At 37.3% G+C, this 26,404-nt stretch overlaps 1 protein-coding gene across 3 annotated transcripts; it reads left to right on the plus strand.

Moving 5' to 3' along the window:
• On the plus strand, positions 1-26,404 carry LOC144969942 (uncharacterized). Of its 3 annotated transcripts, none has more exons than XM_078909028.1 (10): positions 1-48; positions 10,617-10,776; positions 13,211-13,387; positions 14,946-16,161; positions 16,619-16,751; positions 19,483-19,571; positions 20,805-21,017; positions 22,241-22,491; positions 22,968-23,171; positions 26,069-26,404. In XM_078909028.1, the coding sequence occupies exons 2-10, from the start codon at positions 10,671-10,673 to the stop codon at positions 26,359-26,361; spliced, it is 2,682 nt and encodes an 893-aa protein (XP_078765154.1). In that variant the 5' UTR covers positions 1-48; positions 10,617-10,670; the 3' UTR covers positions 26,362-26,404. The 3 variants fall into 3 exon arrangements, with proteins under 3 accessions (XP_078765154.1, XP_078765155.1, XP_078765153.1); XM_078909029.1 differs by having other exon boundaries at positions 3-49; positions 10,640-10,776; XM_078909027.1 differs by lacking the exon at positions 1-48 and adding an exon at positions 3,731-4,419 and having other exon boundaries at positions 10,640-10,776.

Below are 26,404 nucleotides of genomic sequence, written 5' to 3' on the forward strand. Positions count from 1 at the left end.
TTATCAAATAATGTGTTGTTATCATTTGGGTCTGATTTGAGAGTCAAAGGTGAGATTTTGATTGCTCTTTTGTTGTATTATTATTATTATTATTATTATTATTATTATTATTATTATTATTATTATTATTATTATTATTATTATTATTTTTATTATTATTATTATTATTATTATTATTATTATTATTATTATTATTATTATTATTATTATTATTATTATTATTATTATTATTATTATTATTATTATTACTATAGAATGTGTCTAATGAGTCTTGACGGAAAACAAGGAAGGTCGGGAAGCGATAGATAGAACGAAGTTGGCATCACTCAGATCTTTGATATTGTGTTTTTGCCATCCATGTTTATGACGTTATGTTATAGTCTGACACTGAAATCCAAAAGAACTGACAATTTGACGTCATTATTTGTTGTTTTTTTTTTTGCACGGCCCAGTGAGTTGTCGTTAGTAGAGCTCATGGAAACAAGTTATTTCATTGGCCAAACTATTGAATACAACTCACGATTTGTTTTCTTTTGTGGCAAAAGACTGGCATTTTGACGTCATTTTTTGGTCAGTATAAGGCCATAACTTTACGAAGGCCACGATCAACCAGACTATAGATGGTATGCGCTTGGCTAAGAATCTCACACCATTGCCATCGGAGGTATAAAGGACCAACACACATAACTATGTGTAACCTTGAACGTTTATAATACAGTTAAGTGAAAATTACTCATAAACATGGATGGCAAAAAACAACAACAAAGACCTGAGTGACGGTAACTCAACTCTATCTATTAACGTTCAAGGCTACACATAGTTTTGTGTGTTGGTCATACGTTGTATGTCCGGATGCCAATGTTGTGCGTGTCTCCCGATTCATCAATAAATAGTTCTTAGTTGACGTCACTCAGGCCTTTGTTATTGTTTTTTGCCATGCTCACTGAACTGTATTAACCAGACTATAAACGTTCATGGATACACACAGTTTTGTGTGTGGGTCCGTTATACTTCCGGATGGCAATGTTATGAGCTTCTTAGCCAAGCGCATACTATCTATAGACAACCAACCATGTTCGTCCGAGCACGTATGGAGGTGTGTCACAATGTTCATGTTTTTGATTGGTCAAAAATCTACTGGTTAGTCTCTGTCTTCTGCGTTTTTTCCTTGATGTTTGATAGCCCTGCCAGTGATTTTCATCTGGTTTCGAAATGGGAGCGATCTATAGATAGAATGCGCTTGGCCAAGGAGTTCATAACATTGCCATCCGGAAGTATAACGGACCAACACACAAACTCTGTGTAACCATGAACTTTTATAGTCTGGTTAATACAGTTTAGTGAGAACAACTCACAAACGCGGATGGCAAAAACAATAACAAAAGCCTGAGTGACGTCATCTGCATACTATCTATATTCATGTTATAGTCCAACCGAGTCATCAATCACGTGATTTGTTGCTGTCCAACGGTTGGACATTTCTGAACAAATGTAAACACGCTGTGTTGTTTATGAAAGTTGTAAACATACCCATGTGTCAAGCTGAACACAATGACCAATCGTAATGCTAGATAGTTCAAAATCGGTGAATACTTTTCACTATGTAGGTCACTTTGAGCATATTTTGCAATGTGACCAATGACCTCGAGCACATGGAAAGTTAATATAGATAGAATGCACTTGGCCAAGGAGTTCACAACATTGCCATCCGGAAGTATAACGGACCAACACACAAACTCTGTGTAACCATGAACTTTTATAGTCTGGTTAATACAGTTTAGTGAGAACAACTCACAAACGCGGATGGCAAAAACAATAACAAAGGCCTGAGTGACGTCATCTTCGAACTATCTATAGATCATGTCCATTCAGTCATTGATTTTTTTTTGTTTGTTTGTTGCTTTAGGTCTCTTCCAACACAATTGAGGTTATATGAGAGACCGCTGGAACAAAAAAACAAGCAATCTAACAAAAATAGTACAAATGTAAATCAAAATCATAACCTAAAGATATCATAAGCTAAATTATAAATAACCAAGAACAAACAGGCAGAAGATTTACAGAAAAAAAAAAATCCCCTGTCAAAAATACAATCACAAACCAAAGAAGCAGGATAGGCTAGTAAAGAGAAGAAGAAACGACATCACTATCGGATCGTACACCCATGCGAACATCATAGGTATATGATTCAAGGGTGATGCTCCCATCCAACCACCCGCTTTCAGTCATTGAAAGCGACATATCTAACAAAAATGTGATTTTCGTCGCAATAAGGAGCAAAAGTGTGATGTGAAAAAACTGGTTCCAATCTCACTGGAAGTGTAAAATCAATTTCTGGAGGCATGGCTAAAATCTTCTCGTTTCAGAGTGATGGCATGTTATTTCTATTTCAAATATATACTGGTCTTCTATAAAGATCATCCATCCTCGCTCTTTTACGTCCCGTAATCCTAAGAATCTGCCTATAGATAGTATGCGCTTGGCTTAGAAGCTCATAACATTGCCATCCGGAAGTATAACGGACCAACACACAAAACTGTGTGTATCCATGAACGTTTATAGTCAGGTTAATACAGTTCAGTGAGCATTACTCATAAACGCGGATGGCAAAAAACAATAACAAAGACCTGAGTGACGTCATCTTCGAACTATCTATATCCATGAACGTTAACAGTCTGGTTAATACAGTTCAGTGAGCATTACTCATACACGCGGATGGCAAAATACAATAACAAAGACCTGAGTGACGTCATCTTCGAACTATCAATACATCCTGCTACTAAAGTAGTAGTAGTAGTAACTTAAAATGCAATGTGTAACCTATTCATTATTAGTCTACCGAAAGGCTGGTGTCATACACACTTTCAAGGAGTTTGGAACCAGGAGAGTAAAAGGTGTGACGTCACTATAGAAGGAACGACATTGACGTCACTCAACTCTTTGTTATTGTTTTTATCCAGTAATTTTTATGAATAGTTCTCACTAAATTGTATCAATCAGACTTTTAACGTTTCAGGTTACACATAGTTTTGTGTGATGGTACGGAACATCATCATCATCATCATCATCATCATCATCATCATCATCATCATCATCATCATCATCATCATCATCATTATCATCATCATAATCATCATCATCAACAACATCATCATCATCATCATCATCATCATCAACAACAACACCACCATCATCATCATCATCATCATCATCATCATCATCATCATCATCATCATCATCAGCATCATCATCATCAACAACAACAACAACATCATCATCATTATCATCATTATCATCATCATAATCATCATCATCAACAACATCATCATCATCAACAACATCATCATCATCATCATCATCAACAACATCATCATCATCAACAACATCATCATCATCAACAACATCATCATCATCATCATCATCAACAACATCATCATCATAATCATCATCATCAACAACATCATCATCATCAACAACATCATCATCATAATTATTATCATCATCATTATATTATCATCTATGACCGAACCAAACAAAGGAATTTCTAGACAAGATAATAAGCCATTCCAAAATTAATTAGTTTTGCCTTTCACATTGTTATCAGCAATGAGTGTGTCTACGAGTATGATGACATAATTGAGATTACACATTTATTATGTGTTATCTTAGGCTATCTAATGAAATGTTATTGTTTCTCCTGTGATAAGAGAAAATAAATATTAGGTAATATAGATTATATGCGCTTGGCTAAGAAGCTCATAACATTGCCATCCGGAAGTATAACGGATCAACACACAAAACTATGTGTATCCATGAACGTTTATAGTCGGGTTAATACAGTTCAGTGAGCATTACTCATAAACGCGAATGGCAAAAAACAATAACAAAGACTTGAGTGATGTCATCTTCGAACTATCTATAGATAGTATGCAGATGACGTCACTCAGGCCTTTGTTATTGTATTTGCCATCCGCGTTTGTGAGTTGTTCTCACTAAACTGTATTAATCAGACTATAAAAGTTCATGGTTACACAGAGTTTGTGTGTTGGTCCGTTATACTTCCGGATGGCAATGTTGTGAACTCCTTGGCCAAGCGCATTCTATCTAAGTGTCTATTGAATTCAGTAGTCTGATGTCACGCCGCCCGGCAACGGCGGCCATCTTGGTTCTAAACAAAGAAAATCATTACTTTTTATTCTTCATGCTGGCTAGAACTTTTCATATGCCTTGTGATCAGAATGTGTAAAAGTCAAAACATGATCAAGTTTATGTTCTTTTCCCTCTGGGTAGGCTTTTATGCTCGCCGGAGAAATATTTCATACGGGCGTCCGCCATTGTTCCGATAGTTTAGAGCCAGTGTTACTAAGTTACCATTCGTCATTAGGAAGGAAGTGACATTACGGCTGTTGAAGAGTATTGGTAAGCGACTTTTAGATATGATGAGCAGCTTATCTTGCTTACGATGAGATAAGACAATATTTTTGTTCATCCTCTAGGACACATAACTTATTCCCTCACTCCCTCAACCCCATAACCAGTTTGATCGCGTGGGGGGGGGGGGGGGGGGGGGCGCTGCGGACATAACTCATTCACTCACTCACTCACTCAATCCCATGACCAGTTGGTTGTCTGGGGGATATGGGGCGGGGATGCAGATTTCACAACCATACGCCATTCGTCACGGTCTCTGGCTTTTCTACAAGGCTATAGATAGTATGCAGTTGACGTCACTCAAGCCTTTGTTATTGTATTTTGCCATCCGCGTTTGTGAGTGATTCTCACTGAACTGTATTAACATGACTATAAAAGTTCATGGTTACACACAGTCTTGTGTGTTGGACCTTTATACTTCCGGATGGCAATGTTATGAGCTTCTTAGCCAAGCGCATACTATCTATACTTCCGGATGGCAATGTTATGAGCTTCTTAGCCAAGCGCATACTATCTATACTTCCGGATGGCAATGTTATGAGCTTCTTAGCCAAGCGCATACTATCTATACTTCCGGATGGCAATGTTATGAGCTTCTTAGCCAAGCGCATACTATCTATACTTCCGGATGGCAATGTTGTGAGCTTCTTAGCCAAGCGCATACTATCTATACTTCCGGATGGCAATGTTGTGAGCTTCTTAGCCAAGCGCATACTATCTATACTTCCGGATGGCAATGTTGTGAGCTTCTTAGCCAAGCGCATACTATCTATACTTCCGGATGGCAATGTTGTGAGCTTCTTAGCCAAGCGCATACTATCTATTGAGATCCAGGCTTCTCCACTCTTTGATGTTGTCTTACCATAATTTTTTTTCTGTCTTCCTCTTCTCCTCTGTCCCTCTACAGAGCCCTGCATGTCAGGACACAAACGTGTATTTCAAATAACTTAAGTTCAATTCTAATATCCCCCATGGTGTCAAAAAGTCTAAAAAATTGACATTTCAAAAAATGTCATATTGGAGACTTTCTGGCCATTCTTATTGATCAATATTTGACGTAAAAATGTTATGGCCAAAATGAAAAAAAAAGTATTTTTAATTGTTGTTATTCGACAAGATACCGAGTGCTTGTTTGAGAATGTTTGTGGGTGTTGTTAAGTAATTCTCTAATTTATTGACATAATTCATCTTGTCTACGGTAAGATAAAGCGATATCTTTTTTATATTTTGGACAGAAAACTTGTGTTTATTCCAAGTATCAAAGTTCGATATAGATGTCATGAAGCAAAAGAGAAATGGATAAATGATCAGTGTCTAGAAATAGAAATAAAACAAAATAGCGATAGCAAATTTATACATGAAAAGATAAAAGAAGTCAGTGGCAAAAGAGTATGTTCAAGCACAGGATGAATAAAAGCTAAAGATGGCAGTGTATTGATGGATAGAACATGTGTGTTTAATAGATGGTCAGAGTATATAGAGGAACTTTTTGATGATGAAAGAGAAAATTTAACAATAAACAAAGAGATAGACGGACCACCAATTCTAAAAGAAGAAGTATAAGCAGCTGTTTAAAAAATGAAGTTAGGCAAAGCAACAGGCCTTGATAATATCACAATAGGAATAATCGTAACATTAGAGGATTTAAGCTTAAACATGGTGACAAATCTATCTAATAGGATTTAGGACAATGGTAAAATTCCAGATGATTTATTAGTCAGTGTTTATAGCACTTCCAAAGTCACCAGGGGCCATGGAATGTGAGTTACACCGAACGAGTAGTCTAATGAGTCACTTCACAAACATTCTCTTAAGAGTACTAATGAGCAGAATGAGGAAAAGTCTAAAACCAGAGATATCAAGAACTCAATTTGGATTTGTCCCTGACAAGGGTATAAGAGATGCTATTTTCACCTTTTCAATGTTGATGGAAAGATGTAATGAAGTCCAGAAAGACATATCTATCTGTTTTATTGATTACTCAACGGAATTTGATAAAGTTAGACATGGTGAATTATTTAATATCATTTAAGAACTAGACATAGATGGAATAGATCAAAGAATTATTAGAAACTTATATTGTAATCAAAGTGCAACCGTCAGGATTAAAGGAAAATTCAATGAATATAAAGAAATTAAAAGAGGTGTTAGACAAGGATATGTTTGTCACCAGACGTTTTTAATATCAACAGCGAAACAATCATTAGAACTTTAGGAGAAAGTCCAGGCATTAAGATCAATGGTGAGAATCAACGATTTAAGGTATGCAGATGACACAGCACTAATCTCAGACTCAAAAGAAGATTTACAATTACTCCTTGAAGTAGTTACAGAGAGTGAACGTATGGGTTTATATTTAAATGTGAAAAAGACAGAATGCATGGTTTTATCAAGGCGAGAAAGAAATCCAACATTTAACTTAATAAGCAAAGGAAAAACGATAAAACAAGTCAAGACATTTAAATATCTTGGATACATCTTCAGATGGCAGATGTATCACAGAAATAAAACGGAGAATTGCAATAGCTAAAGATAGTTTTAATAAAATGAGTCTAATTTTGAAAAACCACAATATCTCAATCAAAACAAAACATAATGTTTTGATGGTCAGTATTATTATATGGTTGCGAAAGTTGGACAATTACAGAAGACATTAGAAAGAAACTGGAGGCAGCAGAAATGTGGTTTCTTAGAAGGATGTTAAGAATCTCATGGACAGAGAAGAAAACTAAGGAAGGAGTATTAGAGCAAGCTGAAACTAAAAGGTTAATAATTCGTACAATAAGAAAAAGACAAATGCAATATTTAGGGCAGCTAAATCGACATAAAAATATTGAACATCTTGCTCTCACAGGAAATATAGAAGATAAAAAGAGTAAAGGTAAACCAAGAAAAACATATGAATAGTTTGAACAGCTGGGTGACAAAGAAAGAGAAGAGTAATATTATCTTCTTGAATGGTGTACCATGATCACCGATGTCTGGCACAGACTTGGTACTTGAAAAAGAAGAAGTATAAATGTCCACCACGTTGCCAAAAAGACAAAAGAATTGGCAGTTTTTAGAGATTTTACTTTTTTTCTTTTACCAAATGTTGGATTATTTCAATTGATTGGTATTTGAAATATATTTTTTTTCTCGCCAAAATTTAAAAAAAAATTTTGTCATTGTACGGCCAAGTTGGTAAACGACTCGACACTGAACGTAGCCATCGTTAACGTTTAACCTGACTTAAACCGTAGCCATCGTTAACTTTTAACCTGCCTAAAGCCGTAGCTATCGTTATCTTTTAACCTGACTAAAACCGACTAAGACCCATATTTTGACGTCATTTTTAGTTTTGTGGATCGCCTAGTGAGTTGTCGTTGGTAGAGCTCAAGGACACAAGTGATCTCATTGGTTGAACTGTTGAATACAACTCACGATGTGTTTTCTTTTGTGGCCAAAGACTTGTCTTATGATGCCATTTGTTGGTCAGTATCAGGCCACGAGTTTACTAAGGCCACGGTCTGAGTGATTGCTTGAGTGTTGTAAAATAACATTCTAATGTGATGACACAATGATGGAACGATCTATATTCAGGTTTCAGTCCAACCTAGTCATCGATCACATGACTTATTGCTGTACACCGATTGGACATTTCTCAATAAATTACGCTGCTGTGTTTATGAAAAGTGTAAACATACTCGTGTGTCATGCTGAGCAAAATGACCAATAATGATGTTGGATATTTCTCAAACTGTGAACACTTTTCACTATGTGTGTCATTTTGAGCACACTTTGCAATGTGACCAATGACCGTGAGCACACATTGAAAGGTAATATAGATCATCCCCATTCATCTTGAATTTTCCCTATGATAAGATAAACCGATATTGTGATGAAATAAGCAACACATGTATATTACAAACAATGGTTAAGTCTATACACACGCTAGCCTGATAAGTCCAAATATTAGGTTTGATAGAATCAGCTACAGTTTGTGCAATATTCACACAAAACACGTTGCTTCTTTAATTTTGGTGAGAAAACTTTTACTTCAAGTTGACGCGTACTTATGTGCAGGTCTGATAACCCAAATTTTTATGGGCTCATTGTTGTAATGGAAATACTCTCAAACCAACGGAAAGTGTTGTCCACTACAACTTAATTAAATCGAGCCCATAATAGGGAAGAAAAGTGTGATGTCAAAAAACTGGTTCCTATTTCATTGGAAGTGTAAAACCACTCTTCTGGAGGACTGAATACATACCTTGTGTAATCGATCTTCTAGTGTCATATTGATGGTATCTTATTTTCTAGTCTAAATAATATATATGTTGGTCGCCAATAAAGACCATCCGTCCCGTAATCCTAAGAATCTGCCTATGCATCCTGCTACGGAATTAGTTATGCCACCTTTATGTAACCTATTCATTCTTAGTCCGCCGAAGGACTGGTTACATACACATACCCAAGGATTTAGGAACCAAAATAGTACTGGATTTGATGTCCGAATTTATTTTCCCCTCCTGCGTTCGATTATGAGAGGTGCTAATATTCGTACATATTATATTTTATTTATATGCCCCATACGTTTGTCAAAAAGTCTCAAATACGTATAGATAGAACGAAGATGGCGTCACTCAGGCCTTTGTTATTGTATTTTGCCATCCGCGTTTGTGAGTTGTTCTCACTAAGCTGTATTAATCAGACTATAAAAGTTCATGGTTACACATAGTTTTGTGTGTTGGTCCATTAAACTTCCGGATGGCAATGTTATGAGCTTCTTAGCCAAGTGCATACTATCTATATGGCATTTTTAACTTGTCAGAGTAAGTACAACCAAGCTGATAAACGATCACTGAGAGAGATTGTTTGGGTGTTGTCAAATCATCGTCATAGCTTGTCGCTCCAACACCGAACCCACTCCACAGCTTCTGGAGAGCAGACTCTAAGATCATGATCACTACAGCTGAGCCCGTCCTGACATTCTCTAAGGACGTGCTCCGTCGTCTGCTCTGGGCCATCCACATGTACAACAAGCTGGTCTCAGCCAGTCCCCACTTTTTCATGCTTCCATCTGTTCTCTCAAGTTTTGCCCGTGCTCTGTTCAGTGTTACTCATTTATTCCTGGGGAGCTCAGTTTCGTAGAGCAGTTCTTCTCTCGGATTCGTCACCGGCTTCATTTGAGTGATTTTCCTTTTGCCTTTTTTCGTCTTGAAGTTCTTTCTCAACTTCAGTCTACTTGTCGTTGGGTTGTGGTTACGGAGGGGGAGCCTTGGGTTCATTTCCTGTTTATATATCTTTGGAAGCAGTGGCTCTTCGAATGTTAGGAGGTGCAATGCCAGCCAGCCGATGGAGGACTGGAACTGCATTTGGTTTCAAGACATCAGTAATGGTGTTATGAAGCTCAGATAAATCATTTTAGCATGGCAGGATCTTGCCCAGACTTATGAGGCGTATTCAGCTGATGAATAGCTGAGGGCTAGTGCGGTTGTCCTGACTGTTTTTGGATCTGGTCCCCATGTAGTTTTGCCAGGAGATTGTTTCTTGTGCCCAGCTTGGTTTTTGTATTCTTTGTGTGCTGAGAAAAAAAAAACACTCTTCTTTGTTGACAAAGTTAATCTTGCCTAAAAGCAAAACAAAAAAGAAACAAAACCCAAACAAACCTGAGCTCTTATATAGAGCAATATCCACAAAACGTGCTCAAAGTGCTTTACAAAGGATCCCTGACCAACAGCAATACGTAACATGCAAAACGAGACATGACGCCTGATAGGCGATAATACAATTTCTTTTCCGACAGAGACAAAGCTGTTAACAACCAAGTACTCATTTTACACCCGATGAGAGCCTTTTCCGTTGACTCAACTATGCGCCGAGCGAGGCTCGAACCCAGGACCTTCCGATCCGAAAGCGAGTGTCAGACCACAAGACCACATAGTTAATTTTTATTATTATTATTATATTATTATTATTATTATTATTATTATTATTATTATTATTATTATTATTATTATTATTATTATTATTATTATTATACATTTTTATTATTATTATTATTATTATTATTATTATTATTATTATTATTATTATTATTATTATTATTATTATTATTATTATTATTATTATTATTATTATTATTATTATTATCATTATTATCGTTGTCATCATCATCTCATTTCTATAAATTAATTTCTTCCGAATAATCTTTACTACTTCAAAGATGCACTGACTATATATTTTTGATCGTCGCAATGGCAACGACTCCCACTGTGACGGCATCAACTGGTAAACATTCAAAATGGTCGATCAACAAGGAACTCTTCCCACTGAAAGTTTTCAACTTCCTAATGTATGGAGGTAAACTACGCTCTTACGCTTAATAAGATATTTTGTTTATTTATCTTAAAGACTAAATATTATTTCTTCTCAAATTGAATCTTGAAAAATGCTCAACCAACCCAGGGGTCAGACACACTGAAGGGCTGCAACCCCCCCACCCCCCCCCCCAAAAAAAAAAAAAAAAAAAAAAAAAAAAAAAAAAAAAAACAACAACTATGAGAACATTTTTCTTTCTCAATGAAAGAAAAAAAGCATCAGATCCAATGACTTAATATATAAGGAATCACCATGCATGCTGAAGAAATCATATAGAAATATATAATCACTACGTATGTAAGGAATATCATGTATGCTGGAGAAAGCATACAGAAATATATAATCACTACGTATGTAAGGAATATCATGTATGCTGGAGAAAGCATACAGAAATAGATAATCACTACGTATGTAAGGAATATCATGTATGCTGGAGAAAGCATACAGAAATATATAATCACTACGTATGTAAGGAATATCATGTATGCTGGAGAAAGCATACAGAAATATATAATCACTACGTATGTAAGGAATATCATGTATGCTGGAGAAAGCATACAGAAATATATAATCACTACGTATGTAAGGAATAAAATGCATGCTGAAGAAAACATATAGAAATATATAATCACTACGTATGTAAGGAAATGCATGCATGCTGGAGAAAGCATACAGAAATATATAATCACTACGTATGTAAGGAATATCATGCATGCTGAAGAAAGCATATAGAAATATATAATCACTACGTATGTCAGGAATATAATGAATCGTGCGGCTATGTGGTCTTGTGGTATGACACACGCTTTCGGATCGGAAGGTCCTGGTTTTCAGCCTCGCTCGGCGCATAGTTGAGTCTTTGGAAAAGACTCTTTACTCACATTCTGTGTCACCGTACTCGGGTGTAAAATGAGTACCTGGCCCTTAACAGGGTTGTCTGTGTCCGAAAAGAATTGTATTATCGTCTCACAGGCGTCATGTCTTGTTCTACATGTTAAGTGTTGTTGTTGGTTAGGGACCTCTTGTAAAGCGCTTTGAGCACGTTAAGTTGATACTTCTCTATATAAAAGCTCAAGCTTAAGACTTATTATTAGTAAATATTTTATGATGTAGTTGGAGTGTATCTTGTTTTCTGTAGCGTTCAATGGACAGTCTCAAACTACGACGTTAGTCTATGGTAAAGTTCTTTCCATCAAAATACTACCTGGTTGGCACGATGGGTCACATATATTGACTTATAGATAGTTCGAAGATGACGTCACTCAGGTCTTTGTTATTGTTTTTTTTGCCATCCGCGTATGTGAGTAATGCTCACTGAACTGTATTAACCTGACTATAAACGTTCATGGATGCACAGTTTTGTGTGTTGGTCCGTTATATTTCCGGATGGCAATGTTATGAGCTTCTTTGCCAATCGCATTCTATCTATAGTTTATTGCTTCCTCCTGTATGCATGGAGATTGGTCCATACAAGATGACTCCTTAGATTTTATATAAAATATATATGTTATCTTCAGCATCCACGGTGATTCCATACATATTAAGTAGTTCCATAACTCTACATGTTTTCTCTAGCACACATGGTGATTCCTTACATACATACATACATACATACATACATACATACATACATACATACATACATACATACATACATACATACATACATACATACATACATACATACATACATACATACATACATACATACATAATGATTCCATATATATATATATATGGAATCATTATGTATGTATGTAAGGAATTGCCATGTGTGCACACATTATATACACAAAACGCTTTCTCAAGTATGCATAGTCATTCTATATATCTATGTGTTTTCTCCAGCATGTATAGTGATTCCATACATACTTAGTGATTCCATATATCTACATGTTTTCTTCATAATGCATAGTGATTCCTTACATACATATGAGTAAATAAATCTACAAGGTTTTTCAACATGCGTGGTATTCCTTACATACATAGAGATTCCATATATCTACATATTTTCTTCAGCTTGCATGGTGATTCATTACCTAGTGATTCCATATATCTACATACTTTCCTTAGCTTGCATGGTGATTCCTTACATACATAGTGATTTCATATATCTACATATTTTCTTCAGCTTGCATGGTGATTCATTACATAGTGATTCCATATATCTACATGTTTTCTTCAACATGCATGGTGATTCCTTACATACACAGAGATTTCATATATCTACATATTTTCTTCAGCTTTCATGGAGATTCATTACATAGTGATTCCATATATCTTCATGTTTTCTTCAACATGCATGGTACTCCTTACATACATACATAGAGATTCCATATATTTACATGTTTTCTTCAGCATGCATGGCGATTCCTCAGATACACAGTGTTTCCATATATCTACATGTTTTCCTCAGCATGTATGGTGATTCCTTACATCACAGTTTTTCTGAAAAGACTCGACCTGACAGCCTCGGAGATCGGCATTATCATTGGATGCTCTGTGTTTCTTTGCCTGTTTACAAGGCCAGCCATTGGAATGTTGGCGGATAAGTTGGGGGGACGGAAAATGGCTTTGGTCGTGTGTTGTATAGGTATGTATGGCGGATAAGATGGGGAGGGGGGGGGGTGGCTTTGGTCGTGTGTTGTATAGGTATGTATGGTGGATAAGATGGGGGGGGGGGGAGGAAAATGGCTTTGGTCGTGTGTTGTATAGGTATGTATAGTGGATAAGATGGGGGGAAGGAAAATGGCTTTGTCGTGTGTTGTATAGGTATGTATAGTGGATAAGATGGGGGGAAGGAAAATGGCTTTGGTTGTATGTTGTATAAGTATATATGGCGGATAAGATGGGGGGACGGAAAATGTACGGTTAGAGAATGTGAGTAAAAAGCCTTTTCCAAGGACTCAACTATGCGCCGAGCGAGGCTTGATCCCAGGATCATCCGATCCGAATGCAAGTGTCATACCACAAGATCATATAGCCGCACACTCATTCACTCACACACACACACACAAACACACACACTCAACACACAATCGCACACAAACAAGGAACTGGGGTACCATTTGAGACAAATTGATAGTTTATGTTGCCTTTTTCTTTTACATTTTTTATTGCTTATCATAAGAAAACTTTCAAACAAATTTAACAGTAAGTCGTTGTGTATCAGTGCCCCTTGGTTATGGAATCGCATACGTTTTAAAACTGGATCCAGCCCTTCATTTGAAATTTTTCAATAGATTCTGAAAGCTGAACTTTTCACCTGTGCCTTTTAGTTTTAGTCCGTTGTATCTATATTCTAATTTGTGTATCGATTAAGTGCGGCTATGTGGTCTAGTGGTATGACACTCGCTTTTGGATCGGAAGGTCCTGGGTTCGAGCTTCGCTCTCGGCCTATAGTTGAGTCCTTGGAAAAGGCTCTTTACTCACATTCTCTCACCGTACTCAGGTGTAAAATGAGTACCTGACCGTTAACAGCGTTGCCTTTTTTCGGACAAACAGGCGTTATGTCCCGTCCTACATGTTAAATGTTGTTGTTGACCAGGGAAAACCTTGTAAAGCGCTTTGAGCACGTTTAGTGGATATTGCACTATATAAAAGCTCAATTTAAAAAAATCGATTAACTATTGATTATAACTGGGGGTTTTTTGGGTTTTTTTTCATAGCACCCTGAGCACCTTTGAGCGGATGTAGTGTGCGCTTTATAAATGCTTCATTATTATTATTTATTATTATCATTATTATTATGATTATTACTGCTGCTACTACTACTACTACTACTACTACTACTACTACTACTACTACTACTACTACTACTACTACTACTACTACTACTAACACACAACTAACTACTACTACTACTACTACTACTGCTACTACTACTACTACTACTACTACTACTACTACTACTACTACTACTACTACTACACTACTACTACTACTACTACTACTACTAACTACTCCTACTACTACTACTACTACTACTATTATTATTATTATTATTATTATTATTATTATTATTATTATTATTATTATTATTGTTTCTGCTTTGACAGCTTTGTTTCGTTCAAACCTTTCCAGATTTATACCTTACACACCTGCCAGCTCCAAAATGTGTCACCTTGCCATTTTCAACGTTTTCGTTTCAGGATTTGGGACTTGCTTCTTCACTCTCAGATTTCTAGAGGGCCGTGAAAATGAAGGCGCTCAAGATTTCCCAGGAACCAAAAACAACTCGGATTATCAATTATTCAACATTGGGCTTTGTCAACTTGATTCTAAATATAGCAACATATATAATAACAAAGATAATATTGTTAAACTATACAATGGCAACTATGAATTCACACACTGTACAATTGGAAGATTATCAGAAAGTATAAAATCACCAGAACGTATAATATCGTCAGAAAGTATGAAATCAACTAAAAGCATAAAATTACCAGAACGTTTAAAAACATCAAAAAGTACAAAATCATTGGATAGTATAAAATCATCAGACAGTATACGATCATCAGAAAGTATAAAATCAACAGAAAGTATAAAATCACCAGAAAGTATAAAATCATCAGAAAGTATAACATCACTGGAAAGTATAAAATCACTTGAAAGTATAAATGGCTTTGATAGAAGATATTTGACGATCTCGTGTCCTACTAGTCTTCAATTTGAAAGCTTTGTAGTCAGTGGAGCGACACAAGCTTGTTTTTATCTGATCGCAGAAGTTCCTTGGTCAAATGGATTTCTTTACTATCAAATTGGTGTTCAAAATCATAACATAAATAGATTCAGTGAGAACGGCAGTGGTAGTAATAGCACTAGCAGCAGCAGCAGTAGTAGTAGTAGCAGTAATAGTAGTAATAGTAGTCGTAATGATCATGATGCTGATGATGATGATGATAATAATAATAATAATAATAATAATAATAATAATAGTAGTAGTAGTAGTAGTAGTAGTAGTAGTAGTAGTAGTAGTAGTAGTAGTAGTAGTAGTAGTAGTAGTAGTAGTAGTAGTAGTGATAATAGAAGTAATAATATTGATAATAGGATAAGTAGAAGCAGCACTGATATTAAAAATGGTTTCAATAAAATTGTCACGAACGAATTTCAAAATCCAAGGGGAATTAATCGATACTGGCCCGGATGTCATCAACCAAAGCAATGGCGGTGTGCAACGAATTTGACCAAAATATCGTCTGCCGTGAGAGTCGGGAACTCCCTCATCATTCAAATTCCAGAATATTCTATACAACTCTTTGAAAAGGACGACGGAGCAATCCTGAAGCATGTTAACTTTGACGATGTTTTTATCTTGGCATTCTTCATCATTTTGGTGTCCCGGACATTTTATGCCTCTACTACAAGGTAACATTTATTCTTCATAAAACTGATAGATTTACATTTTACAAGATGTTCAAAAAAATTTTTTTTTTCGTCAATCATTATGCCTCTACTCTGGAGACGACACTTTTAATTTATAGATCGATATGACACCCCCCCCCCCCCCCCCCCCCAACGTGTCGACAAAAATTTTAAACCCAAGACTTGAAAGTAATTCTTCTTCTTCTTCTTCTTCTTCTTCTTCTTCTTCTTCTTCTTCTTCTTCTTCTTCTTCTTCTTCTTCTTCTTCTTCTCCTCCTTCTTCTTCATCATTAACATCATCATATCACCGACATCATCATCATCGTCATCATCTTCATGATGATGAAGATGATGATGATGATGATGATGATAATCTTCATCATCATCATCATCGCTGTCGTGATCATCATCCGCACCATCATCATCATCATCATCATCATCTTTATCATTACACATACAGTTTGGCAGATGCCCTCATCTATTCCATCCTGGGCACGAACCGCCACCGATGGGCCCGACAGCGACTATGGGGCTCACTGGGGACAGGGACCGCTATCATCGCAACCACCACAGTCAGTGTGGGTCTCCACAAGGTGCGTTTTTATGCCATGCTGTTTTCTCCTTTCGAAACTTAATTCCTCCTTTCGCAAGATTCTTTCCAATTCTCATTATCTCTCTGCGTGCGGCGATGTTGACGAATTCAATCCCTCGTGGGGGCGGGGACCTACACTCCTCTAAGCTTGGTGAGAAGTTGCCAGGCTTTGATACCAGTAAGAGGAGACACTGGGTAGCTGCGAATCGGCTTCGGTCGAGGAGCTGCCTAACGGCAAGTGCGTTACATCGGTGGGGTCCTACTACCTGTCCAATATGTCCACTCTGTGGGCAAGAATTCGAGACGGCAGAGCATCTAGTCGAAAGGTGTGTTGTGACGATGCTACTCGGCGGGTTCGCGACGGTGCACGAATGCGGACCGGACTTTGCTGATTGGGTCGATCGTCATAACATAGTAGTGTGAACCATAAGAGGCTGCTGCCTTCCAATCGGAAGGCCCTGGGTTCGAGTCCCAAGAAGTGTGTAGTTGAGTCATTGGAAAAGGCTCTTTACTCACATTCTCTCACCATACTTAGGTATAAAATGAATACCTGGCCGTTTACAGCATTGTCTCGGTCTGAAAAAAAATTTGCAATACCGCCTAAGAGGCGTCATGTCTTGTTCTACATGCTGCATGTTGCTGTTGGCTAGGGGGCCCATGTAAAGCAATTTGAGCACGTTTAGTGGATGTTGCACTATATAAAAGCTAGAAGCTCAAGTTCCTCTCGACATTCTATCTTACTTCCTGTTTATGTTCTTCACGGGTACCCCGATAGCTCAGTTCATGGAGCATTTGATAATCATCATTTGTCGTTAATGTCCTCAAAATAGTGGCAATTTGTCATTTCATGGAGCAATTTGATAATAATAATTTGTATTTAATGTCCTCAAAATAGTGGCAATTTGTCATTACTGGAGCAATTTGATAATAATAATTTGTCTTTATTGTCCTCAAAATAGTGGCAATTTGTCATTTCATGGAGCAATTTGATAATAATAATTTGTCTTTATTGTCCTCAAAATAGTGGCAATTTGTCATTTCATGGAGCAATTTGATAATAATAATTTGTCTTTATTGTCCTCAAAATAGTGGCAATTTGTCATTTCATGGAGCAATTTGATAATAATAATTTGTCTTTATTGTCCTCAAAATAGTGGCAATTTGTCATTTCATGGAGCAATTTGATAATAATGATTTGTCTTGATTGTCCTCAAAATAGTGGCAATTTGTCATTTCATGGAGCAATTTGATAATAATAATTTGTCTTTATTGTCCTCAAAATAGTAGCAATTTGTCATTTCATGGAGCAATTTGATAATAATAATTTGTCTTGATTGTCCTCAAAATAGTGGCAATTTGTCATAATTTAGTTAGTTCATGGAGCATTTGCATCAAAATCTGGGCATTTGCATCAAAGTCCAGATTTATTTCTGACATACGACCTAGCAGTGGTTAACTCTCTCCTTACCACCTTCAGCAAAATCGTCACATTTGTTACGACACAATATACATTTTTCTTATTCAGATTTATTTTGTACATCACAAAAATATGAAGAATGGTCTTTGTTTTTAAAAATATGCAGAATGGTTTTACGTTTAATTAATAATAACATTAAGTTGTTTTGTAGAGAGCTTGTTTGAGTTTAAACAATCAATTTTTCTGTTGGGTAAGCCTGCCATTTTGGGAAAATACTGAAATTGATCAGTAAGGAGAGAGTTAACTCTCTCCTTACCACCCATTTTCAGGATTCTCTCCAAAACTTCACACCCAACTAACTTAAAAATAGATTTTTATCACAATAGCAGTGTGTTCTTGCAATAAATTATTTCAATAGCAAAACATGCTGTACAACACACTGTTCATTATCTTTAAATTTTATGATGTACAAGAGAAATAATTTGAATAAGAAAAATGTTGGTTGTATCGTAACGAATGTGACGATTTTCCTATAGTTGGTAAGGAGAAAGTTCAGTAACTGGAACTGTTCTATCTGTCAAGCTGTATTGTCCATGCAACTAACGCGCTATTAAAACGAAAGGATACCAGGGATCTGTATCGTCTGTTTCACGCTACAAAGACCGGAATAAGCTCCTTTCCATTGGCCTTGTGGCTCTGAAGGACAATGTACTTTCCCCCCTCCTGATTTATTTCCACGTTTTTCCTCTATCCAATCCTATGTTATTTTTTTCCTCGTTCTCAGCATCCTCCTCCTCCTCTTCCTCCTCTTACTAGCGTCCTATCCAAAGGGTAGCAAGCAATTGCTGCTGTCCTTTTCACGCTATTGAAATTGGGATAAATTCCGGCTTCATGAACTGAATGGCTTTAAAGGACGACTTAAAAAAAATCCTCCTCTTCCCTTAATTCCACCCCTTCTCCTGTTCTTCTTCCTCTTCCTCCTCCTCCTCTTCCTCCTTCTCCTCCTCCTCCTCCTCTTACTCCTTCTACTCCTCCCCCTCCTCCTACTCCTTCTTATCCTCCTCTTACTCCTACTCCTCCTTCTCATCCTCCTCTTACTCCTTCTCCCCCTCTTCCTCCTCCTTCTTCTTCTCCTCCTCCTCCTCCTCTTTCTACTCCTCCTTCTCTTCAACCATCTCACCACATCCACCTCCACCACCACCACCACCAACACCACCACCACCACCACCACCACCACCACCACCATCATCATCATCATCATCATCATCATCATCATCATCATCATCACCATCATCATCATATCTATTGTCTTCAGACCAATGACTTAGGAGTGTTGTTCACCGTGTGTCTATGCCTTACAATACTGGCCAGTGCTGTGGTCATCGCCAAACTCAAAACTGGAAGGTAATTCAAAGGAACACTTTATCCAACGTATTCCTATTTTCAGGTCTGATAATCCAATTTGTTATGGACTCGTTGCTGTATTGAAAATAGCTTACTCTTAAACCGTCAATTTTAACAATGTTTAATCAAGCCTATAATCGCGTTCGGTTATCAGACCTGCAAATATATGCACGCTGGTTTGATGCCGACGAAATACAAATTTGAAGCTGTGAAAGACAAGGTATTTATTTTTTATTTCCACGTTTTTACTTTAACGTGTTCTGGGTGATGATGAAAGAGAAACTGGAATACTTCCTTCTCCATTTCTGTTGGACAAATAAGTGCTTTAACTTTTTCACCATGTTCAATGTTGCTGTTGGCTTTTATCCCACCCCTCCCCATTTGTAAAGCACTTTGAGCATATATAATTTAGTGACTATGCGCTATAAAGGCTTAGATTTTTAAAAATAATCTATATAAACTAAGACATGCAAATATGCACCTCAAACTCTTCACCTGGCAGTCAATATCAAGAAAAATAGTAGCCTTTTTTTTCTGGCGACTAATGATGTGTGAGACTCCCCCTTTTTTGAGTCACCTGGTCCTCCAGGTTGGGGGTTGCCGAAAGGTTAACACCCCTTCCGTAAAACTCAAACCGTTACAGAAACGCAGACAAACAAATCAAGTCCTTTTTTTTTTTTAGCTTGGGGGACCGAAGAGTTTCTGTAATGACAGAAGGACAACAACAGACAAAGCCGAAAGGACAGAGAAGTGATAAGACATGGAATGAGATAAATGAGATGATGTGCGGCTATGTGGTCTAGTGGTATGACACTCGCTTTCGGATCGGAAGGTCATGGGTTCGAGCCTTGCTCTCGGCCCATAGTTGAGCCTTTGGAAAAGGCTCTTTACTCACATTCTCTCACCGTCCTCAGGTGTAAAATGAGTACCTGGCCGTTAACAGCGTTTGCTTTGTCCGAAAAATTGTAATATCGCCTAACAGGCGTCATGTCCCGTCCTACATGTTAAATGTTGCTGTTGACCAGGGGCCCCTTGTAAAGCGCTTTGAGCATATTTAGTGGATATTGCGCTATATAAAAGCTCCAAAAAAAAAAAAATACTTGTTCCTTTTCTGTTTGAGTAGAAAAAAATATATTCTTATGTTGGGAAGCTTGAAGTTTCGTGAAAAATTCTGAAAATGGCTGAAATGAGAGAGTTAAAATAAGACGTGTAAACTTTTCTTCCAACAAACAGTAACAAGAAGAACAACAACCTTTTTCAAGACGTCCACGCGGTGCTCTCCAACCCGGCCTTCAGACTCCTTCTAGGGAAACTGATTCTCTACGGCTTCATTATTGGGGTCTCACAGAACTATATCATGTGGTTCATTGCCGACATTGGTGGAACTCCTTTCAACCTTGCTCTCACTGTCGTTGTCCATTGCATTTCCTCCATAATCATGTTGAGGTGAGAACCTTTGTAAAGCACTTTGAGCACGTTTAGTAGATATGACTTACTTGACTTGACAATCATTTATGAGTTGAAATGTTTATATTTAGCGTGGTATCCTGCAGAAGATCAAGGGGAAGGCCACGAGGAACATGGAGAAGAATTAAAGAAGCTGATATACAGAGAAGTGGTAAGACCTGGAATGAGATAAAAAAAAAGTTAGCTCAGGATAGAGAAGGATGGAGACTGTTTGTCTGTGGCCTATACCCTGACCCAGGGTGAAAAAGGCAATGATGATGATGATGATGATCCTGTTATATAATTACGCTAGGAAAGAGTTGTTCCCCTTTGTTATTAGCTATTTGATTTTAGTTACAGCTTAACTAGTTATTATTCATTAAGTCCATTGTTTAAAATATTATTTGTACTTACAAATGTGTAATATAGGAGTGGCATGCCCTAGTTGAGTTATTTATACTGTTTTTCGTACTTACAATGTTGTTGCAATATATTTGTATATACTCTACCTTATACTTAGTAATAAAACTGTCCTCCTCTCACATACCAAATATAGTCACTTAAGGCTTCTGAGTTGAGTGATTCCACGATATTACATTGGTGTCCCGTCAAAAAACAAACAAAACCAACAGTATTCAATCACTCGATAAAAAGGGGAAGCTTTCGACATACCTAATACACTGAGCCAAAGCTCAGTGCCAACAGGTGTCAGTCATGTTGACCGGAGTCAATAGTGGATATTGCCCTATATAAAAGCTCAAGTTATGATGGAGAATGAATCCAATTTCTAATCATAAAAGAATCTCAAAGAACAATGGCAAAGCCAAACAAAAAAAAAAAAAAACAACAAAAAAACTAAAAATAATTTTAAAAACACAAAATAAATCCAAATACATTTTTAAAATGATCTTTTAGATAGCGCAATATTCACTAAATGTGCTCAAAGCGCTCAGGGTCCCTGACCAGCAGCAACACGTAACATATAGAAAGAGACATGACTGGCTGTTGGGTGATATTACAATTTTTTTCCGACAAGGACAACGCTGTTAACGGCCAGGTACTCATTTTACACCTGAATTCGGCGAGGGTAACCCTCAACCCTTTTTTTATTTATTTAAAAGAATAGATTATATTGCACGTAAAGAGGTATGTTCTATGTTTGTTACGCTTGTTGTTTCCTACCACAATGTTACGTTGAAAAACTGATGAGCGGCGTCTTACAGGTTTACAGGCCGCTTGTTAAAACGTCTGGGCCCAATCTGTGCCATGAATCTGGTGCTCGTGGGCCACATCTTGAGGTTTTTGGCCACGTCTTTTGTCCAGTCTCCCTGGGCGGTCCTTCCCATAGAGCTACTGCACGGCGTCACCTACTCGGTCCTCTGGGCAGCTGCTTCCGGTTCCACGAGTAAAATGGCGGCCCCCGGTACACAGGCCACGTGTCACGGTATTGCTGGGGCGGTTTACTGGGATTTTGGTAAGATAGGAATTTATCTCATTCTCGTAATTGTTAGTTCTGTTCTCTTTATCAAAGTCTTTGATATTTTTTTAAAACGTAGACTCTCTCTCTCTCTCTCTCTCTCTCTCTCTCTCTCTCTATCTATCTATCTATCTTTCTATCTCTCTCTTATCCGTTCTCTAGTTTCTAAGTAAAGAAGAAGAAGAAGAAGAAGAAGAAGAAGAAGAAGAAGAAGAAGAAGAAGAAGAAGAAGAAGAAGAAGAAGAAGAAGAAGAAGAAGAAGAAGAAGAAGAAGAAGAAGAAGAAGAAGAAGAAGAAGAAGAAGAAGAAGAAGAAGAAGAAGAAGAAGAAGAAGAAGAAGAAGGAGGAGGAGGAGGAGGAGGAGGAGGAGGAGGAGGAGGAGGAGGAGGAAAAGGAGTAGAAGGAGATGGAGAATATGGTAAATGAAACCCTGATTGCTATATATATCTTTAAAAAATGTTTGAATTTCCTAGGTCGTGGTCTTGGTATTCTGATTGCCGGGCAATTCGTACAAGAGGTTGGAGCCAGGTGGACGTTCAGGGCATGTGCCGTTATCTGCCTGATTGCTCTCCCTTTGTTCTTCGTTCTGGATAGACTCTGGCCCATGCCACAATCACGTGATCAATGTATTGATCACATAGAGAAAGGCATAGCTTTGACGAAGGAAAGTAATAAAGGTAAAAGCAATTGTCAATTGGTTTCAACAGTCATGACGTCACTTCCCTCGTAATGACGGATAGTAACTGGTTCTAACTATCGGAACAATGGCGGAGGCCCTCATGAAATATTTCTCCGACGAGCATAAAAGTGTATCCAGATGAGAAAAACATTATAAATATGATCATGTTTTGACTTTTATACATTTTGATCACATGACACATGAAAAGTTCTTGCCAGCATGAAAAATAGAAAGTACCAATTTTCTTTGTTTAAACCACGCTGTTCGCCGTTGCTGGGCGACGTGACATCAGACTGTTGAATCCAATTCCTATATATAGAACGAAGATGATGTCACTCAGGCCTTTGTTGTTGTTTTTTGCCACCTTTGTTTGTGAGTAATTCTCGCTAAACTTTATTAATCAGACTATTAACGTTTAAGGTTACACATAGTTTTATGTGTTGATCCTTTATACTTCCGGATGGCAATGTTATGAGCTTCTAAGCAAAGCGCACACTATCTATAGATAGTATGCACTTGGCTAAGAAGCTCATATCATTGCCATCCGGAAGTATAACGGACCAACACACAAAACTGTGTGCAACCTTTAACGTTTATAGTCTTGTTAATACATTTTTTGAGAATTACTCATTAACGCGGATGGCAAAAAACAATAACAAAGGCCTGAGTGACGTCATCTTCGTTCCATATATACTATAGCTTTAAACAGAATCGTTCCATAAGATAAACCCATTAGCTTTTTAATGGAGCATCTGCTTACTAATTTATGTGTTCAATGCGCTTTACAAGGGGTCAAAAGCCAACAGCAACTCAGGACATGCAGGACGAAACATAACAATGGCAGAGCGCTTTTATAATGTGGCTCAGTGGCTCAGCAGTACTGTATATCATCTTGTCACAAGTCAAGCAATGATAAGCGAGGTCAGTAACCGGATGGGTGATAGTCACTCAATCAATCCTCTCCAGGCTGACATGATATGATGTGTAGTAAATATAACGAGTACTGGTATCGACTAACGCCCAGCCTTAGTATGTAAATCGCCCAACTTCTTAATGCTTTTAGTTGGAGACATGGTCAAATAAATAAATCTCAATTAACTGAAATCAATTGTGTTATCGTTAATCATCTAAGTCAGGATAAATTCAATAAGGATCACGAGAAAGAATTACAAATTTGACCATGTCTACAACTAAAAACAATATGAAGTTGGGCGATTCACATACTAAGGCTTGGCGTGAGTTGATACCAGTACTCGTTATATTTACTACACATCATGACACGGGCCTGCTGGCACTTGAGGCGATGCAAAGGATCTCCACCTGGTCCTGTCAACAGCTATTCTTGGGGCCATCTCGAGGGACAGACAGACCTCTCTGCTGTAGGACCTTCTCTACGGCACGTCTCCAAGTTTCCTTGGGTGATAATGATCATGGAAAATTCAGGTCCCGATTTTGTGTCCCTAGGTAAGTCACGTTACACATATTATTATACCCTACTCGAATCAGGTGTGAAGGAGTACATGGTAGTGGCGGATTGTGTAAGAATGTTATTACTAAAATCTCGCCTATCGTTTGACTGGCACTATGTGAATCCTCTTCAATAGTCGTAACGTCACTTCCTTCCTTATGACGCATGGTAACTTAGTTACACTGGCTCGAAACTATCGGAACAATTGCGGACGCCGTATGAAATACGAGTATTTCCCCGGCGAGCATAAAAGCGTATCCAGAGGAAAAAAAAACCCCATAAATTTGATCATGTTTTGACTTTTACACTTTCTGATCACAAGGCATATGAAAAGTTCTAGCCAGCATGAAGAATAAAAAGTAATGATTTTCTTTGTTTCGAACAAAGATGGCCGCCGTTGCCGGGTGGCGTGACATCAGACTACTGAATCCAATTGAAAATATGGTTCTGCTAAAAATGAGTTAACACGCTCAAGCAATGTTAAAATCGCCAGAGAAAATTTGAAACTTCAAAACACTTAAGGATTTTTTTGTCTTTGACGTACACAAAGCATGTATTAAGTCATTACATTAATGATATTTAACCCCCCCCCCCAAAAAAAAAAAAAACCAAAAAAAAAAAAAAAAAAAAAACAAAAAAAAAAAGAAAAAAACAAAAAAAACAAAACAAACAAACAACAAAAAACAAAAAACAAAAAAAAAAAAAAACAAAACAAAACAAAGAAACCCCCATAAAACAAAAAAAACAAACAAACAAAGACAAAAACAAAACAAAACAAAACGTTTGCGTTTATACAGCACAACATTTCAAAAGGCGATTGTCTTACCACAAGAACATATTATAGTCGCACATAAAATTACATTTTTTTTCTTCTGAAAACGTGACTTAATATGTTTTAAAAATCAAGATAAAAAAATAAATTGAGCTTCTATATAGCGCAATATCCACTAAACGTGCTCAAAGCGCTTTACAAGGGGTCCCTGACAAACAACAACACGTAACATGTAGAACGAGACATTTCGCCTGTTAGGTGATATTACAATTTTTTTCCGACAACGTTGTTTACGGCCAGGTACTCATTTTACAGCTGAGTACGGTGAGGGAATATGATTAAAGAGCCTTTTCAAGGACTCAACTATGCGCCGAGCAAGGCTCGAACCCAGGACCTTCGGATCCGAAATCAAGTGTCATAAGATAAAAATCTGAACAAGTGTGTGTGTGAAAGGTGCCAGACAAAGCAAGAAAGAAAAATACAGGGAAAAAAGCTAGTCTACCTCGACTGGGGATCGAACCTCAGACCTTCTGATTACCGGTCAGACGTGCTACAATGACACCACATTTCTTTAATTTGATATTTTGAAAATCACATTCTCATTGATTTTAGCGCCTTAAAAAATCTATAAATCTTTATTTTTATACAATCACAGATGACAGCTGCAATGATGAAGATGATAATAATAATGATGATGATGACGATGATGATGATGATCATGATGATGATGATGATGATGATGATGATGAAGATCATGATGGCGATTTAAATGTTGGTGATGATGATGAGGACGATGGAAAAGAAGAGAAAGAAGGAAAAGAAAACGGATTTGATGCCTCCAAGCTTCTTCTCATTGAACATTCATCAACGCAGGAGTCAGCGATCCCCACATCCCATCCACTAGGCGTTAAGGCAGATGTACCTTATGCAAATCGTAGACTCTCATAAGATCCTCAAAACTTGCCTAACTGTCGCCATCGTACGCTTGTAG

The sequence above is a fragment of the Berghia stephanieae genome, chromosome 4 (assembly GCF_034508935.2).
Source record: "Berghia stephanieae isolate SIO BIC M18660-M18661 chromosome 4, UCSD_Bste_1.3, whole genome shotgun sequence".
Lineage (NCBI taxonomy): Eukaryota > Metazoa > Mollusca > Gastropoda > Nudibranchia > Aeolidiidae > Berghia > Berghia stephanieae.

Excerpts from the sequence above, each read along its gene's own strand:
- LOC144969942 (XM_078909028.1), top strand. The coding sequence starts at position 10,671 with ATGGCAACGACTCCCACTGTGACGGCATCAACTGGTAAACATTCAAAA. Across the intron at positions 10,777-13,210 it reads CAACTTCCTAATGTATGGAG|CATGTATGGTGATTCCTTAC; the intron begins GTAAACTACGCT and ends TGTTTTCCTCAG. Across the intron at positions 16,162-16,618 it reads TTTTATGCCTCTACTACAAG|TTTGGCAGATGCCCTCATCT; the intron begins GTAACATTTATT and ends TTACACATACAG.